The sequence below is a fragment of the Coturnix japonica genome, chromosome 2 (assembly GCF_054131305.1).
Source record: "Coturnix japonica strain WE chromosome 2, WE-NBRP24, whole genome shotgun sequence".
NCBI classification, from domain to species: Eukaryota; Metazoa; Chordata; class Aves; order Galliformes; family Phasianidae; genus Coturnix; species Coturnix japonica.
Window position 1 is genome coordinate 127,480,637 of NC_140664.1, and position 18,907 is coordinate 127,499,543.

Here is an 18,907-nt window from a genome sequence, read left to right on the forward strand (position 1 = left end):
ATAAACTTACTCTGCAATTCTTTGCTAGTTAACATGCAGTGCTCCAATCTCTTAAACAAAGGCATTATAGATAATAACAAATTAATTTTAGAATATGCATTTGGGGTATATTAGATAGATACTTGTAGCAAATCAGAGAAGTACACAATTAAATGTAATTTTGAAGTATTGAAATTCACACATTTATTTATGCACTCATACCTTAAGCTGTTTTGCTTAGTATTGGATTTTTTGAGCACTGATTGTGAGATGCCAAGAAAAGATGCATATTTAACAAGGGATGCAAGCAGTGGCTTGCCTGTGTTTATAAAATAAAATAAGTAAAATAAGTAAAATAAGTAAAATAAAGTAAAATAAGCCAATGGCATGACCAGGAGCCGGATAAGTCTACCATAGCGACTGCCTTCCTGCCTTACAGCATAGCACATGACACTGCTTAGCTGTGACCAGAAGATGCCTCGGAAACTTTCCCACAAAGACTTGTTTGTTGTAAAACCTGTAAGAAAATCTTATTAGCCTACAGATTATAAAAAATGACTTTTCCCCAGGAAATGTCAGCTAACCTTCCCTTACTAGACATGGAGATCAAGATAAAATTAATATATATTTGAAGAATTGGATCCTATCAATTTTATTTTAATAAATCAGTCCTTCCAAAACTTGGTCACAGTCTTCAATGTATCTTCCTGTTCCTTGACAAGTTTATGATTTCTCCAAGTCTGACACCACAGCTTGTCACCCCAGATTCTTCATTCCTGCTTAGACCTACCTTTGTGATCCCACAGGAGCACTTGGTGGCAGAACTTGAAGCCCAATGGCACTATAACTATGCACAAAGCCTTTTCACAGTACTGTGTGGTGAGCTGCTCACTAGTATTGTTTTGCAAATTACTTTTTCCTTTCTAGATGTAGTGACTGCATCTCACTTATTTCAGAATAGTTTATAAATGTATGAAGGCTGAACTGAAGCCTTGACTTTCAAAGTACTTGACAGCCCATCTTCACTTTTTATGCAATGCCCTGTATTCCAGTTCAGATTTATTAAAATACTGAACAGTCCTTAACCTAAGAGAGTCCTCAGGAGCTATATTTGATATGTCCACTTAATTTGCCAGTGAACTACTAAAAACTGCTCACGGGGCTCAGAGAGATGCACAAATTCAAAGACAAGCAAGGTCATGAACTTCAATGTAGCAACTAATTTAGAGTGGCAGTCTGCATGCACGCTCCTACCTGTGAGAAACAGGCTTGTTTCCATTGTAAGGTAAGAACATGCATGCACGCAGGTGACCTCAGAGCAAAAGGTATGCTGCTGGGTAGACAAAGACGTGAAACTGCAGCATGTTATTTGCTGTTCGACATGGCTAGCACGTCTTTGCAGCCAGCTGTGTGCTCACAGCATAATATTCTCATCTTAGGCATTTTTGCCACACTGTGTTTCTGAGAACAGAATATGAAACTGATATCCTGAGTCCTATTAAAATATCTGGTATAGATCACTTGAGAAAATGCATTGCAGAAGTGTACCACTTCCAGCTGGCTCTTTGTAATTTCTGAGTCCTCCAGACAGTACTGCAGGAGATGCTCAACTCCAGCCTTTAGGAGAACCTTACTGGTAGCTGTGTCCATTCCTTAAAAAACTGGAATTTTCCTTGTTGCAACATGTGTTTATTGCCTCCAGACAATATGCATGCAGGCGAGAAGTCTTGCTTCACCTTCTTCATTATCTCCTATAAGATGCATTTTATCTAAAAGCTAAAGCTAAAAAAAGGAAGGTTCTCTAAATTGCCTTTCTCTCCTCTGAACTCAGAAAAAATCAGTCCTCTCAACCTCTCCTAAAATGTTTTCCAAATAATGTTTTATGTTAAAAATGATTTTTAAATGTAACTACTGAAACATTCAGAGAGATTTGTAATGTATAATCATGCCAAGTCCAAGAACTAGGGCCACCCTTGGTTATCTAATAAAGCTAAATAACTTAAAAGAAAATCTAGACAAAGGGATGGCCCTTTTCATAATACCTTATGTAGTTGAAAAGGAATTTTATTTACAGTATTTAAATGCAGTACTGTGAAATAAACAACTTGGTTCACAGGCAGTGCACCCACTGCTGAACTGTCACTGCCTGACATCCTGTCTTATCTGCCAAATTGCTCATTAGGTTTAGCAATTTTCACCTGCGCCTCGAGTTTAGATTTCAGCAGGGAATAAACATCAGTCCGCTTTAACAATCTTCCGCAGCGAGTTTCCAGCCTCTGCTCAGAAAGCACGTGGGCTCACACAAAACACGCCTTGTATTCCTCACGCTCAAAAAATAATGCAGCTCAAGGGATGAAATACAACAATGGGAAGTTTAACTTAGGTTACAGAAAAACAACAAAAAAAAAGTGAAAGAGCCAGATAATGAGTGTAAGCCAGCTGCTTTCATCGATGAAGTACATTTTCCCAACGCAAAAAAACATAGGGGGTATAGACCAGCATCATTTTTGTTTCCACAGTTAGATGGGAAGATTCAATTTGATACAACCCCCTGCGTGCAAAGTACAGGCTATGTTTGTGCATGGGAAAAGAGGGAATCCAGCTGAATATTACTTCTCCAGCTGGACCTGATCTAGCTAACCTTTCCCTTGCTGAGAAGGCACAGTGGCGCGATCTATAAACAAACAAAGGGGTGGCATGGCAACCAGAACAAAGAGAAATCTCAGCCCCCTGGCGCCCCGCTCCAGTGGTGTCCATGCGGGGACGCCCCAGCCTCACACCGCAGGTGAGCGGCTCCAAAAAGGACAGAACCTGGGCACCAGGAGCAGAGTGCAGCCCGCCAGCAAAAAGCACCAGGGACATAAAACAAAATGTCTAAAATGCTGTAAACCAATTTCAGGCGGAATACTGTTTTTCATTTGTTAGAAGTAAAATATTCACCGCCAACCCTGCAATTAGCTAGAAAATTACAATAATTACAGCAATTTTGTATCCCATCTCCAATCCAATTAATAGATATATGACCTTGTCAACATGTAATAATCGGGATCTGCATCTACCACAAAACTGGATGGGTTTTATTTGCTGAATAGAACTTACACAGTAAGAAGATAATTATTTGAAATACTGAGAATACCATTTGTATGCTATGCTTCACTTCACAAATTATAAAGGAAATACAATAGGGATATTATTTCCGTTTTCAATGTATATTTAAATGAAATTCTTGATAAAGGTAGGTTTAATATGGGATAATATTACTGGACTGGGATCCAGTAAAAAAAAAAAAAAAAAAAAAGCAATAGCTAGGTAAGACAACATCTCTGATTTGTAATAACATTTATGACAAATCATTTCACCCATTTTATTTTATTAAAAATGCGTCAAAAGAGCTATAATGCTTATCAACAGTTTTAAAACTCTTACATGTTTCTACAGACCTTTGTATTGCTGGGTCTCCAAGCAATTTTTGGTCATTTTAGCAGCCAGTGATTTGGCCAAGTATTACACATATTGTCCAGAATGACATCAAAGATAAGTGAGCTGTCCAACATATCACTGAATTTTATCTGCGCCATATGATTTCGATGCACTAACATTGACATACTGAAGTACACCACATGATCACACTAAGGAGAAAATGTGTACGTATTATCTGCTCTGAGACACCCCAAGCTGAGAAGTCAGAAGGACAGCTTTTTGTCTTACATACTGAACTGAGATATGCATTTAGCAGCGGCATACTCCAATGACAGAAAAACCAAAGGGCCTTGGAATTCCAGGATGCTTTTTTTTTTTCTTGTCTGCCATTTATTCTTTCCCTAATTTAATTCTGTATTTTAATTAAACACAGTCATAACTTTAAACGATATGCATTCAAGCCTTCATAACCTAATTCCTAAACATTGTTCTCTTATTTTTACAGAAAACACTTTGGAACAAAACCCTTCAAACTTTAAACAGAGAGTTGTAACTTTTCCATTTGTGTTTTTACCTCTCTACTAAAACATACATTTTATCCATTAGAGGAACGCCTACAGAAAAGTAATCTCATGGGAATTACAAATCATTTTTTAAAAGACAGCAGAATATCAAAAGACTGACTGATGTGAACCTCTGCTATGAATTTTCTGGAATGGCATCACTACTTCAAAACCTCAGTGGAGGAAATGACACATAGCACAAGGAAGATTGGTACATTGTTCAGAGTAAAATTGTCTTGCTTGCATGATAGATATAACAACAATGAAAACTGCACTGTAAATGTCATTTGGCTTTTTTTTTTTTTTTTCCTTTTTAGTAAGCTGAAATACTCAGAATCCTTCCCAAACAAGAACACTGATCTATATATAGTTAATACTTTGTGGGTTTGCAACTAGTCTACATTTCAAAATAAAGAAAATAAAGGGATTTTACTGGCTATGGTTTACTTTTTTAGAAAAGTATATTTTTCCATCACAGTAAATGCATGTATTGCAAGGTGTTTTTAAGGAAAGGTGATGAGCATAACCTAGCAACCATAAGAGGTTCAGTAGAAAGTGCTCCTGCCTTACTAGATTTTTACCCTTTTCTTCATTAAATGCAATAAAACTGGCAAACTGAAAAATACAGCATGCAGCAACTGCCTTTAGAAATTCTGCTGTGATCTTCAGTGTTAGGACAATTTTAATCTGGCAGCAGAAAGAGTTTATTGCTCCTAAAAGCAGCTTATAAATAATTTATTAAAACAGAAAGGTTTATTTATACTTGAATGCAACCAGCATTAAAGCCATTTCTCAATTTTGATCAGATTTCAATAAGGATAGATAATGAATCACCTTTTTAGCTGCATGAATGGGTAAGAACACTTGGCATCCTCAGAAGTGAAGATGAAACACACTGAGATATGGAGCACATTGACTTACTTGCACGGAGGACTGAAGGGGTGACCTCAATTTCACTTGTTGCTTGGTAGGGCTGAAAGGCCGATGCTGTGTTGGACCCCAACTCACTGCCAAAAATCTCGGGACTCTGCGTGCCTGTTGAGCTGGCGCTGGTGCCATCGCCTCCATGGTGAGGATCTTGCTCATCAAACACAGCCACCAGCTGCAAACGACATTTAATCTACTGTTAATAAGAAACCTTGAGCAACATCAAAGTGCCAGTGGATACGAGCATTTTATCATTTCTTCCCATCATAAAGAATGCCCATAAGCACTGACTCAAATTGATGCCTAGACCACAACCCCAGCCCAAAGAAAGACAGCTGTGCCCAAGGCAGGGCAAGGGGCCAGCAGCTCTAACACAGCACAGACCCCAGCACTGCGAGCACAGAGCAAGTGGTGCCAAGCCAGGAAATGCAGTCTCATCTTTCCCAGCAAACCCCTCAATCTCATCCAGTAGCTCAGAAAGCACTCGAAGCCTGTGCACTGGAGGTTACTATCTGCCTTCTGATACCTCTCTATGCATCACTGTTACAAAGTCAAACCACTGGCAATTACGCAACTTTACTGAATAAAAACACACAATAAGATGTTAATACATACTGAGAGCTACAAAGTACGAAGTGATCCTACAGGGATCAAATCACTACAAGTTACGTTATCATCTATTAGTCTGACATCTATTAATATCTACTAGCACGATTCCTGCCGCAGGCTTCACTTGCAAAATCTTACTAGTCAAATTTCCAGAAATATTTCCATTGTTTGCATTCAGATTTTCCAAGAAAAGCATAAAAGCTGAAGCCCAATTTGTAACATAGCCAAGTCATTAATTTAATTCTGATTTGCTAAACCTGTGCTCACCATTGTGAGAGAAACAGGAAAAACATCATGGCTTTTTTGGTAAATCTGACATTTTTCCCACTATATCTGAATGCTTTTATTTGAAAATCATTTCTCCCGTTTTATTTTTAGCAATCTACTGAAAGGGAAAAGGCCAGCTCTTGTACACATTTAATTTTCAAGACAGGTAAAGAAGTCCTATGGATAACAGCATTCTGCAGCCTATAAATCAATCTATAATGTAATATCTGAAAGAAATTTCCAAGAACGCATTACGTTCTTCTGACCATATTGGTAGGGTAAATGGAGCAAATCAGCTTAAACCTGCGCTAATCTCTGCAAATTGTTTGTTTTAACAACACTTAAAGCTTCCCATAACCTAAAGGAATCAGAGAAGTCATTTTTTCTCTTTTTCTCTTTCTTTTTTAATTTGAGTGAATTTGGCATCATCTCATCTTACGGATTTTAACCGTGGTCCCATAACTCTAATCTGACCTATGAAAACATCGGTTAATAAATAAATAAATAGATAAATAAATAAATAAATAAATAAAAATTAAAAACTGCAACTGGAAGCCCAAATGGAAGTCATTTGGGAATGGAGCTTTTGAAGCTACTTTCAGGCATTAACATTTTTTATTATTATTATTTTTTATTTTTTATTTTAATGAGTGGTTTTGAAACTGCAGAGCAGCAAGCTGCTGCCAATAATTCCATTCCTAATGCAAATTTAGGCTCTGGCATGTGCAAAAGAGAAAGAACAAATCAGTAATGGGTGAAAGTCAGTGCTCTCTGCAGGGCTATTTGGAAGGTAGGCAGCAGAAGGAAAACAGGCAGAAACAGCAGATAGACTGAGTGGTTTTAATAAATGATTCACCATTCTATACTTGAGAAACCTGTACATGATGAGATAGTACCAAGAGGGACAACACCTGAAACATCAGTACATCAGTAGTATGAGACAGCTAATTTAGTAACATGCTGAGAAATACCGATGTTTATACAAATTGGAGCACATTTCTCAAAAGCAGCACACTTTACACTTGTAACAATTTGACCGCTTTGTATAACAGCTAATTATCAATCTGCAGCAACTGAAAATAAATTAATCCACAAGTGAAAATGTGGAAGGTATTGGTACACAAAGGATGAGCTTAAGGATTCCAAGGATGAAGCATCAAATCTTCTACTTTCCACAGCGTGTATCAAGATAAATCCCCAAATTACATTCTGCTCCTTTGAGGCTAACTGAAAAATATCACTGCATGCTCCTGCAGGGATTTGTGACTACATTAAATACATTTAAAAGTATGTTCATATCAATATATATATACACATGTATGTTCTGCTGAAAGTTGCCTCCAGTTTTCTGCCTGTTCCAAGCAGCTTACAACCTATGACTTCAGAACATCTAAAACAAAATGCTTCTCATTTCAAGCTCAGCTTTTGATCTTAGATATTTTAGCAGGTAATTCGCCATTTTGACAGCATCAAACATTCAAAAGGCTTCAGTTCCAATAAAAAGCATACCGAGTTGCAACATTTTTGCATATAACCTGCAAAGAAACACAAGCCATGATAGCTTACTCCAATCCTAATTAGCTTTGCATTCAATTCTGCAATAGTGGCATCTCTAATAACAAGCAAATCTTGAGGACAGAAAGACAGTGAATTCCAGCTTTGAGCTTGACTTCCAGAGCTTGGTATTCCACTCTTAGGGTGGCAGTGAGATTACAGAAATCAAGGACCAACAAAACATATTTCACCATAATCAAATACTGACCATTATCTTCTGGATTATCCAATATTTTTCCTCAAAGGCAATTCCTTGAGGAGTGACATAAGGAGTAACGTGCGGCTGTACTTTGTGAAGCCCACAAGCCCATGGTGTCACTACCATGGTGACAAACATTAAGAGAATCCCTAGGGATACTTGGACACAAGCCATACCAGGAGGTCATTGGACCCACTGAGAAACCACAGCAGTAACAGATGCTTTCTGCCAGGGAAGAAATAACCTGTCAGTGAGGTTCTAGTCACAATCAAGGGCCACATAAATGGTGCTAATCTGGCAAAGGACATAACACAGACCACTAGAGTAGCTGTTTGTAGCCTTCAAGTCAATGGCAAACTGATCAAATTTTGATAGGCTTTAAATACCAGCTTTAGAAAGAGCACAGAGAACAAAGATGACTATTGTGTCTGAAAATAACAGCATCTGTTGAGAAACCAAAGTCATATCAGCAACAGCAATAAATAAGTAAAAACAGTTCTAATAGTAGCAAAGATATTTCAAGCCAAAATCCCCCACCCCACCAATCCATGGGACCTCAATCTGAACTCAAAGGACTGAAGCTATAGTTAACAGGCTACAGCAGGACACACTGCTTGCAGTTTTCAATCACTGAATAAAAAATTTGGAAGTAAGAAATAAAACTCAGTAGCAGAAAACCACTCTGTTATCCAACAAATTTAATAAATGGTAGGCTTAATTCAGACTGACATGTTTACATTTCCGATTATAATAGCAATATAAAAGAGATCTCAATACAGATCCACATTCTTCATCAATGTAAACTGGCATAGGAAAAAAACAGCAGTTTGAACAGGCTGAGAATTTAGTCTTCAGTGAAAGCATGTCTTAGTTTTTCCAAGAAAAAAAAACAAACAAAAAAAACGTGTTTTATATTCTGCTGCAGTTACAGATACAAAGAGAGTTGCTTTGTTTAGATTACCACCTATGGAAATGTTCTGTCAGTTTCCCCAGCACTTATCTCCAGTCTTTAGCAACTTGTGAATGGGAATCCATCATGAACTTTTCCTTCATCCAGGACTGGACATATCACACTAGACAGGTTATATATACTCATATAAATAAAAAGCAAGAAGGATGATTTATTCTACTACTGACAGATCAGCAGCAGTTTTCATTCCAACATTCATTATTACAATTTCCTTTGATTCTAAGATAATTAAAAATTAGTAAACACATATGAAGTCTTAATTAATACACTAGATTAAGTACTTGAATTTTAATTAACTGGATTTAAAAAAATTTAAAAAAAAATCACACCAGCAAGACTTGTTTACAATTTGATTAAATACTACGACCATATAAAACAATTCATCAGTCTTACAGTGCAATTAGTTCATCCAAAACCAGAAATCCTCTACTTCACAAAAACCCATAAAGCCAGAATGTCTACCTGTATTTTTCCTATGACATGCAAGACAGAAAAAATGATCACTTGTATTTTACATATTCCTAAGCATCTCTCCAAAACCTGTAAATTCAGACATTCCCAATTTGCTCCTTTGTTCATAGCCCTGCACTCTGCAGCTGACCTGCTGAGTACCCAGCAGCCTCCATCCCTCTGGCTGAGCCACTCCCTCCCCACTGTCCCACATAATGATTTCCAGATGTGGGCTTCCTTTACACAGCTGCTGGGTTCTTCTGGAGTTTGCTACACATCTTCTCCCACAGGATAGCCTTCCACATATGGAACTGCCTTTCACACATGAGGTTATTTTTCTGCTTTCAACAGACTGCAGGAGTACACCTCTGAGGCATCTTTCCCTTAGCCAAAATCTTCTCCAGACAGTTGTGCAGGCTTAAGCACCTGTACCACCTAACCAACTGTCCATTTCCCTTGTAGTGAGCACAAGTGAAGAGAATGCCAACAAATATCAAATACCAACTGGCAATAACCCAAAGCAGACAGCATGGACCACTGCTCTGTGTATACTACAAAGCAGAACTAATGAAGTCTTGTTGCATAAGGCCCAGCAGTAAATCAAATTCCAACTAATGGCACCTCAGAGCCCAAAGTGTCCAGAAATGCAAGTCGTTAAACATGTAAATGAGCAAATGAATATAAGAGGAAGAAAGACAAATTCTGGACAATAATTAGCAAGGTATCCTCTAATTGTAATTTAGATGCAAAAGATTCTAAATATAAAATCAGCATGTTGGCTTTCTAAACTGACTTTAATGACAACATGGCACAACTAAATACCTATCATTCCTTGAGCTTCACTTTTTTACATGGCTCATTAAAAGCCCATTTAATATAACTACTGTATCAATGAACTGGTAAGATGAAATGCAGAAAATGGGACATTTTAACAAATAAGGCACTTCTGTCTGCAGACATAAAAAGGACTGATTAAAAGAAAGAAATTATCGGACGCATCCTGTGCTATATCTCCAACCTGTGTCCTGAGTCCCTCAATACGGACTTACAGATCACCCAACATTTCAAAATAAGAAAAAAGGGAAGTACAGTTTAAATTCAAAGTTATAGCTGAACTGAAGCACAAGTCTTCATAATTTCAAGAAAATCTTTATCTATGATAATTCATGAGCTTCAGTTGTAAGCCAGAACGAGCTCTCAGTAGCAACTAGTCAAAGTAAGTCAGATAGAAGGGAGCACAACTGGCATTCTCTCAGCTTTACTGCATTATTGCTTTTGAAAACATATGAAGGTCATTTCAAGGGTCAGGTTCTATTATCAAATTGACACATTGTATTAGATATACATGAATTACTCAAAAGCATAATCTCATGGAGAATCACTGAAAACCTTAAACTGGAAGGAACCTTCAGAGATCGCTCAGGTCTCAGTCTGTGTTCTCTTCCAACCCTTAAATACATCCACCCGGTACTTCTGGCTGGGTCAGCATAAAGGTCTTTTTGTACTGGAGAAATCAAGTACTGCAAAAGCAGAGGGAAAGAGTCACTTCTTTTCAACCTGCTACACACTTGCTCTTAAAGCCCAGGATAGTTGTCCCCAGGCAGCCCACCAGGTCAGTTCCTACACCACAGGCAATGAGCTCTCAGCCTGTACTGCTGTGTAGGCTTTCCAGCCCAGGTACAAGACTCTGCATTTGCTGAATATATTCTGCCCCCTCAAAATCCCAAAGTACAAAATAATCACTGCTGGAAAATGCATCATAGGTCTAATAGAAATTCATTCTTAAATCTGCTGACTAAGTAAATATCCTTCTCTTACCGAGCTTAGCATAAAATACCAAGTTAAATAATCTTTTCAACATTAGAATTCATCTATTAATTCAAAAGACACTTTAATTTTACAGATAGTTTAAGAATCTGCTGCTTTCATATTTCTTTAAATCTAGGAAGTGATTCTGAAGTAAATATACAAGGTTTTTATTAAAACATTGCTTTTGATTATTCATTTCCTACAGCACTTTGATTTGAGGAATTCTAGAAGCAATATTAAATTGCAATCTAATCTTCTCCCAGTAGGAATTAAATACAGTTTTAGATACTATACTGTAATTTACCAGACTATTTTAAAAATATATTAGTTTAAGATGACATGTTTTTAAACGACTTTTCCTCCCCTCTCTCCTCTACTGCCGAGCAACAGCCTAAAAACAAGCACAGCAATGGCACCATGCAAAGCACTATGTATCTTTTCTAACTGAATTGCTCCCTACTGGGCCTCCAAGGTTTAATTCAGGCTGAGACTTAGACCAATTAATAATATGGTAAGCATTAAGAGTATTCTGAGGGCAGATAGATACATTGTGGAATCATAGCATGTTTTAGGTATGAAGGGACCTTTAAGTTTATCCAGTTACAACCCCACTGCTATAGGCAGAAACAGCTCTCACTAGATCAGGTTGCTCAAAGCCCCATTAAGCCTGGCCTAGAATGCCTCCAGGATGGGAGCATCCACACCTTCTCTGGGCAACCTGTTCCAGTGCCTCACCATCCACACAGTAAGGAATGTCTTCCTAATATCTAGTCTAAATCTACCTTCTTCCAGTTTAAAGCCTTTTCCCCTCATCCTGTCCCTACACTCCCTTACAAAGAGTCCCTCCCCATCTTTCTTGTAGGCCCTCTTCAGTTACTGGAAGATCACTATTAAGTTCCCCCGGAGCCTTCTATTCTCCAGGCTGAAGAGCCCCAGCTCTCTCAGTCTGTCCCCACAGGGGAAGCACTTCAGTTTGAGATCATCTTCGTGGCCTTCCTCTGGAACCACTGCAACAGCTCCATGCAGTTCTTGTGTTGTGGGCCCCAGAACTGGATGCAGTACTTCAGGTGGGGTCTCATGAGAGCAGAATAGAGGGGCAGCATGACCTCCTGCAACCTACTGGTCACAGTTCTCTCAATGCAACCCAGGATATGATTAGTATTCTGGGATGCATGCACACGTTGCCAGCTCATGTTGAGTCTTCCATCGAGCAACACCCCCAAATCATTCTCCTCACAAACATTCTCAGTCAAAGCTGTATTTGTGCTTCAGACTGTCCAGACCCAGGTGCAGGATGTTTCACTTCGACTTGTTGATCTTTATGAGGTCAGAATGAGCCCTCCTCTCAAGTTTGTCCAGGTCCTTCTTGATGATAGATAGATAGATAGATAGATAGATAGATAGATAGATAGATAGATAGATAGATAGATAGATAGATAAGACAGATAGACAGTGGAAGGTGCCACTGAGCTTTCAGTCAAGTTGGCTGGATTTGCTTTTTCATGCCCTCAGTCTTTGAATATCATAGAATCATAAAGGTTGAAGAAGACCGCTAAGATCATCCAATCACCAAACCGTTACCATCATGACCACTAAGCCACATACCTCAGTGCCACATCTACTTTCTTGAGACCTCCAGAGACAGTGACTTCATCACTTCCCTAGGCAGCCTGTTCCAATGCATTACCACTCTTTCTAAGAATAATTTTTTTCTAATATCCAACCTGACCCTCCCCTGATACAACTTAAGGCCATTATACCAGATATATAGGCTATGCATCAAGTACTGAATGAGCATCATGCTGCCAGGTAAAATGTGTGGTCTGTCAGATAAGAACACACAGAGAACACACAAACTCCTTATTCTGCAAAGTCTTTCTGACCACCAGGACCAACTCCAGAGCTGGACAGTGGCCATTAACACCAGTTAAATTCTTCTAGCTCCATCTGTTATCTCCAACAGACAGACACCCCCAGCCCTATCCCAAATGGCCTGAAGGCATTCAAGGCAAAAATAAATGGTCAAAGCAGTCTCCATATCATGAACATCACATGCTGTACTAGAAGATGATATACACAAGTAGCTGGGGTTTTAATTGGCAGGGCAAACTCACCTGGGGCCAGGGATGGGTGAAAGAAAGGTTTGTTACTCTAACTCCTGTTCTTGAATGCTGCGATGCTATAATTTGAACCACGCTGAGGAAGGCTCCACAGCCAGTCTGAATCAGCTTCTAATCTGCTCCATAACATGTACCAACCGTCACCAACACCAGCAGCTGCTGAGTCCCACAAAGGGACAGCAGTGCCACCACTGTGCTATTGCCCCTATGAAGGTGGGGACAGCCACACAAAAGCCAAAAAGCAAAAATATTGCAAAAGGAAGTGTCCTAATTAAGACTAAAGAGAAATAATTTCCACAACTTTCAACTAAGCACAAAACTTCAGCTAAAACGGCAGTGCAAGAATAAAGAAAAACATTCTCACTTCTTTTAAACAATATTTTTCTCGAGAGAGAGAGATGCTCCTCAGCAAAAATGAAGACATCACAATCAGAGGTTTCTTCAGTTCTTTAGTTGCTGCAGCTCCCCTACACAGCAAATACCAAAACGCTTAAATCCACGTACATCTGCGATATGAGGGCAGCTGGGGAAAATATCTCTGTCCTAAATTAGAAAGTTTTTCAATCACATTTTTTTAATCATGGGGTTTTCGTAATGGGTCAGTTCTTCACTGACTCTTCCTTTGAAAGCGTACAGAATATAACGCTAGCCTGTTATTTCCTTAAATCCTCAATTTACACAGAAAAGACTTCTTTTAAAGTCCCTTTGTGAAAACAGCCCTCTCCTTCAAGGCTAAGCACATACTCTGCAAAATTATTACATGATTTACCACGGTATATCCTTAGCTCATTTTGAAAAGAAAAAAGGAAAAAAATATATCCACTCTGATTTTTAAGAGGTGTGTGAAGAACACATGGCAGTGTAAGAGAGCACACTGTGTGTGGAAAGCAATAGGTACGTCTCTGAGCATGTGAATGAGCTGGTTTCATCTCCTCCAGTTTTGCCCCCTCAGCACTAATGAATGTAAATGAACTACTCAGAACAATGTTTTTAATATTAATTTGGAAGCAATTCTACATACATTTTAGAGCACTATAAAATTTTGCTTCCTCTTTTAAGAGGGCAAGGCCCCAAAAGATGCCAGCCTGTTTCCACTCAGCTGAGCCTGCAAGCATGGGATGAGTCTACAGGTCAGCAGGCCTCACGTCAGCAGTGTGAAGCTCGGAGGAGTTCTGTATTTTATTTCTGACACAGAGGTCGGCAGTTAAACAGTGACGCTATGCAGTAAGTAATCCAGACACCGGGGTCATTAGAGGGGCTGGTGTCACACGGCAAGATATATTGCTGAAATAAAGATGTATTAAATCTTAACAGTTGCCTCATCTGTCATTGGGATCTGCAGCCCTTGAGTACCAAGGAAAAAATGGCTTCAGAAACCTTCAAAAATACCAAAGGCTTTCAATTTCTCTGCTACAGGATCAAAACAGCAGCATTTGACAGTCTAAGTTGTGAATTTCGACTCAGGTACACAAAGGTACCCAGCTAGTTAAAGCAAAGATGAATCTTTGCAAGCTTATTAAACTTCAAGAAAATAGATTTGGTAAAATACAGCTCTTAATTTTGTATAGTATGTGCTATTCAGTATAATTTGCATGCAAAAGCCAGGAGAATGTGATTAAAAATACCCATCTAGAGACATAGATGAAAAACTTCAAACATTTTGTGATTCCCTTCTGTTCCACTCATTATTTCAATACCTCACTACAACAAAGGAATAGATAACACTTGTCCTTGACATTAGCCTAAATTATCTTCAGCTTGCAATATAATATCTGTTAAATTAGGCTTATTTTAAATCAACGTCAAGGTCTGTTCAAAAGGTAAAACTCTACATACCCTCTACCTTTTGTATAACAATTTCTCCCCCCGAAACTTTTCAGAGGCCTTACTGGAATGTTTCTTAGCTAATTTCATTATTGAATATTTTAAAAAGAGAGAGACACTTATTTCTGACATCTTAAAATAACAATAACAATATCCTTCATTTTATGCATAATAGCAAAAATAATCAGCACATTAGTCAATAATTCTTGCCTCGCTTTCTTTAAATAAGGCTATAAAAAATCTTTTATGCAAATAACTTATTGTTCCCCTTGACTAATATTTAATATAATTTTGAAATGTAACAGTGGTGAAAACGATGCAACAACTTGCAGCCCATTAACACCGTCCTTCCTACAGATACAGCTTGTAGGGCTGTTTCAGCCAAGGAGAGGCTGATGTGAGCAGCACGCACTGGGAATAGGTCATGAGTCCCCCTTCCTGTAGCATCCCAGGCTTGACTTCCCAGAATTATCACATGAACACAGGCCAGACAAAGAGTTCTGTTCTTAAGCAAAAGACAATCATTAGGTGAAGATCTCCAAACTGTCATACTACAGTTCTTACCAAATGTGCTTTGGTTTTCTATAAAACAGAATTACAGCATTCTCTGTATGAAGAAAAATTTCCTGGTGCATCCCCATCCAGCAGTGTAACCAACCACCATGCAAAGTTACCTCTAGGGACTGTTTATTTTACACAAAACACCCTCAAGTTAAGTTATATAGTAGCTGATCCCCAGAGAAGTTCACTAAAATCTAGGCTCCCAAATCCAAAATCATGTTCAAAATGATCAGGGACAAGATTTTCTTCAAAAATCTGGCAGATTTGGTTGGAGGAAAGCTTGTTTACATCCTGTAAAATCATTAGCAATTTGCTGCCAAGACATTCTTGAAAGTCTGCTTTTAAAATCTTCCTGGTGGCTTCTCAGATCAGACCTCAAGATACTCGTGAAAACAAATATGAACAGAAAAAAAACTGCAAAAAGAAATTAACAACTGAAAAGGAAGGGATCTACAACTGAAGGGAAGGAGATCGTTTATGTCATTAAATCCCTTCTCAAAGTACATTCAGCAGAAATCAAATTCTTTGGTCTGTGTGACAGCAAAGGAGACCCACAATATTACTCCAGTTAGGCTTTGTATCAGCCCATGATGCTTAGCTTCTTTTGTGGTGCAAAACACCACACGTTACAGGACTCTCTGTATAAAGGATGTAGCACTCAACTCAGGCTTATAACCAAAGAGGCAGGAACATAAATAGAGACTTTTGCCGGAACTGTACTCCTAAATTATTTACCATGAAAGCTTCAAAGACTTCAGCCTCAGTTTTCAGAAGCCATTTTGGAAATTAATTCCCTAAATCACTGTGTAAAACGGGACCGATGCACTTACATCACCTATAAGAATCTAAAAAAGATATTTTTAAAAAGAATCACTCAGGAGAAATTACATTTGCATGCACACTCATTTCAAGCTACCAAACTTGGGCATGCTGTACCACTATTACACTTAAGCTTGATTTACCCCCATACAGATGACTGCACTTTCCAACACAACATAAATAAGTCACCCAGACTGGGGGAAGGAGATGCAACACTGCCAAAAGCCATCAGCTTCAACCTACAGACAAGGACTTCACTGAAAACTTTGAAGTAGATCCCTTCCATTCTTCAGCTCTAACTCTTCCCTGCCTCCTCTGGGCTGGTCTAGCCTCTCTGCTTCTCCTGTTTTCCAGTAAAATTAAAGTTATAAGGAGCTGACACTTCTTACCAGGGCATGAGACCTGCCTCCATCTGAAGTGCCTATATTATATTTCATAGTCAATTCAAAACTGTTGTAAGGTTATTAAAATCATTCATGATTTTATCTGTGCCAAATGGATCATTACACTGTCAACAGTTATCTTTATTATGCAAAAATATGCAGAACTTAACATCTTTTGTTGAGCTGGCAAAACAGTATATTCAGTAGTAACTATTTTTCATTAAATTTTGCACAAGGTTAAAGCATGTGTGGAATTTGATTGCCAAAGGTTCCATTCAGAAACACTGCACAAAACAAGCCATTACAATTGTGCAACAGCAGATTATTTATTTTAAACACATTAATTCTTCTGACTACCGCTCAATGTACTAATGGTGTTCCAATTAATTTATAGTTTTCCTTTAATTTTTACTATTACCTATTAAAAAAACCTATGAACAGAACCTTCAGAGCTCCTAGCGAGCAATTTCCATGTATGAATACAAATCACGTTATAGAGATATATAGTAATTGTTTAGCTTTATGAACTCACAACTACACCGTTAGTCGCTGCAAATAAAATCAGCTGTCAAAAAGAGAGGAGGAAAAAAAAAGTGTAAGAAAGCAGAATACAGGGAGGCAAAGATCAGCCTTGAATCCAGGCTCTCACTTTCCACTCTTTTCTAAATGCCTTCCTATAGAATCAGGAGTGAATTCAGCTTTGAGTATAAGCATCAGTCCTTGGGAAGCTTCAACCATCTTGAAATGCTTTTCTGTCTTAAGAAGTCTTCAATTAATTTCTAAGTTATCCAGGGGGGAAAAAGAAGAAGAAAGGAAAAAAAAAAAAAAAAAAGACCCGCCTTGTTTCTCTTGTTCTTCTCCTGCCAAACTCAATCTCTGCAATCGTAAGCATTTTTTGAAAACACTTTTGGGGTGCAGTTTGCAGTTTGGCACTACACAAAGCTGGCACATTGCATAAGACTTGTGCAGGTTGCTGCGTAAATTATGCTGTCATAAGTGATTAACATTTAAAAGGACTAAACAGAGGAAGCAGATAATACCTCCAAGATCTGTTTTTAATTAAAACATCCTAGTAATTAATATTAAAAGGAGAAGACTGAAAATGAGAGAGAGCATAGCTTCTGAAAAGAATCATTTTTCATTAGAGGTCACTTTATCCAATGTGAAATACCATTTTCAGATTATGCACCTCACTAGAGACTGTTCACTTATTTGAACAACTCTGCCCACATAAATACAACAACAAAAAACAAAAAAAAGCACATTTAATCAGAAACATTTATGCACTCATTACTTTTTCAAGCGTCCTTGCTTTAAGATAATCCTCCCCTCACTGAAAGCAAACCTTATTTCACAGTCTCTGTGCCTAATTGTTATATCCCAAATGATTTCTCTACTTTCCAAAATAATTACCAAACATTATATCATCCCTGCTAAAACAGTAAAAGGGCATCAACATTCAACCCCATAAGTAGCTAAAATGAATAGCACATACCAGGGAAGTCTAATGCACATAGCCTTTGCACATAAATCAAACAGCCTTACACATTCTGACAGCTCCATCTAGCCACAGCTACACAAAAGTAACTTTATCCCCAGCAGAGTGAATTAATTTACATTCAGCGCATACCAGCTATTACAAAAACTCTTGTGGTCAAAAGTGTCATTTCCAGAATGCCTTTACTATTGTTTAACTCTAAGATTAATGCTCTCACAATCGTATCTGTGCTTCAGGTTACTTGGGTTTCAGAGAAACACAGGATCAGAAAAATTATGTCTTTAAAGGTCTCAAAATTAGAGCATCTGGATAATGTCTGGAACAGATGTAGGAATCAGAACTTGGCAGGAATTCATGAGATAGGAACCTCAAATGTTCCTGGGGAGAACACAGAGCAAAATGGAAAACAACATGAAAACCCAAAACTCAAAGTGACGGAATGAGAGGAAGGGGACATATAAGACACCAATGGAACAGACGAGCAAGAAAAACAACAAAACAGACAGCTGACAGAAGCAGAGAAAAGAAGGTGACATCTCCTCACTGTGAACCTCTGGCACCCCTAGTTTACAGGCCTATGCTTCAGCTTCAGCTGCAGAGGCAGGGTGGAGAGCAGCATCACCCACTGCTGATGGGTTAGCACAGTCACAGTCAGTCAGTCAAGTGCATAGATAGCAAAAGTTAGGTAATTCTGCCATTTTTTCACTTACATCCATCACTAACTGATGGTTTCAGTGATCTGAAGTTCACCTTTTTGTTTATACTGGGACACTGCATGCGCTAGTAAAATAACATATGTCTTCCATGGTATAACAGTGGTGCTAACTACCTCTAGGCATGCAGCTCTAAGCATTTCTTACTCATTATATAAAAATATTCACATATAATCATCACATAAATATATTCATTATATAAACAATTTGAGGAAATGAATTCTCATTTCATTCCACATTCT

The 18,907-nt window shown here is 38.3% G+C and overlaps 1 protein-coding gene across 34 annotated transcripts in view; it reads right to left on the reverse strand.

Moving 5' to 3' along the window:
* The window catches only part of PARD3 (par-3 family cell polarity regulator), a 424,727-nt gene that overhangs the window by 284,245 nt on the left and 121,575 nt on the right, over positions 1-18,907 (reverse strand). For all 34 annotated transcript variants that reach the window (XR_014943142.1, XR_014943141.1, XR_014943139.1 and 31 more), the window contains exon 3: positions 4,884-5,064. Coding sequence is in view for 30 of the 34 variants with exons in the window: in XM_085538903.1 (XP_085395029.1) it covers positions 4,884-5,064 (181 nt within the window). In the remaining 4 variants the exon portion in view is untranslated. The remainder of the gene's footprint in view (positions 1-4,883; positions 5,065-18,907) is intronic.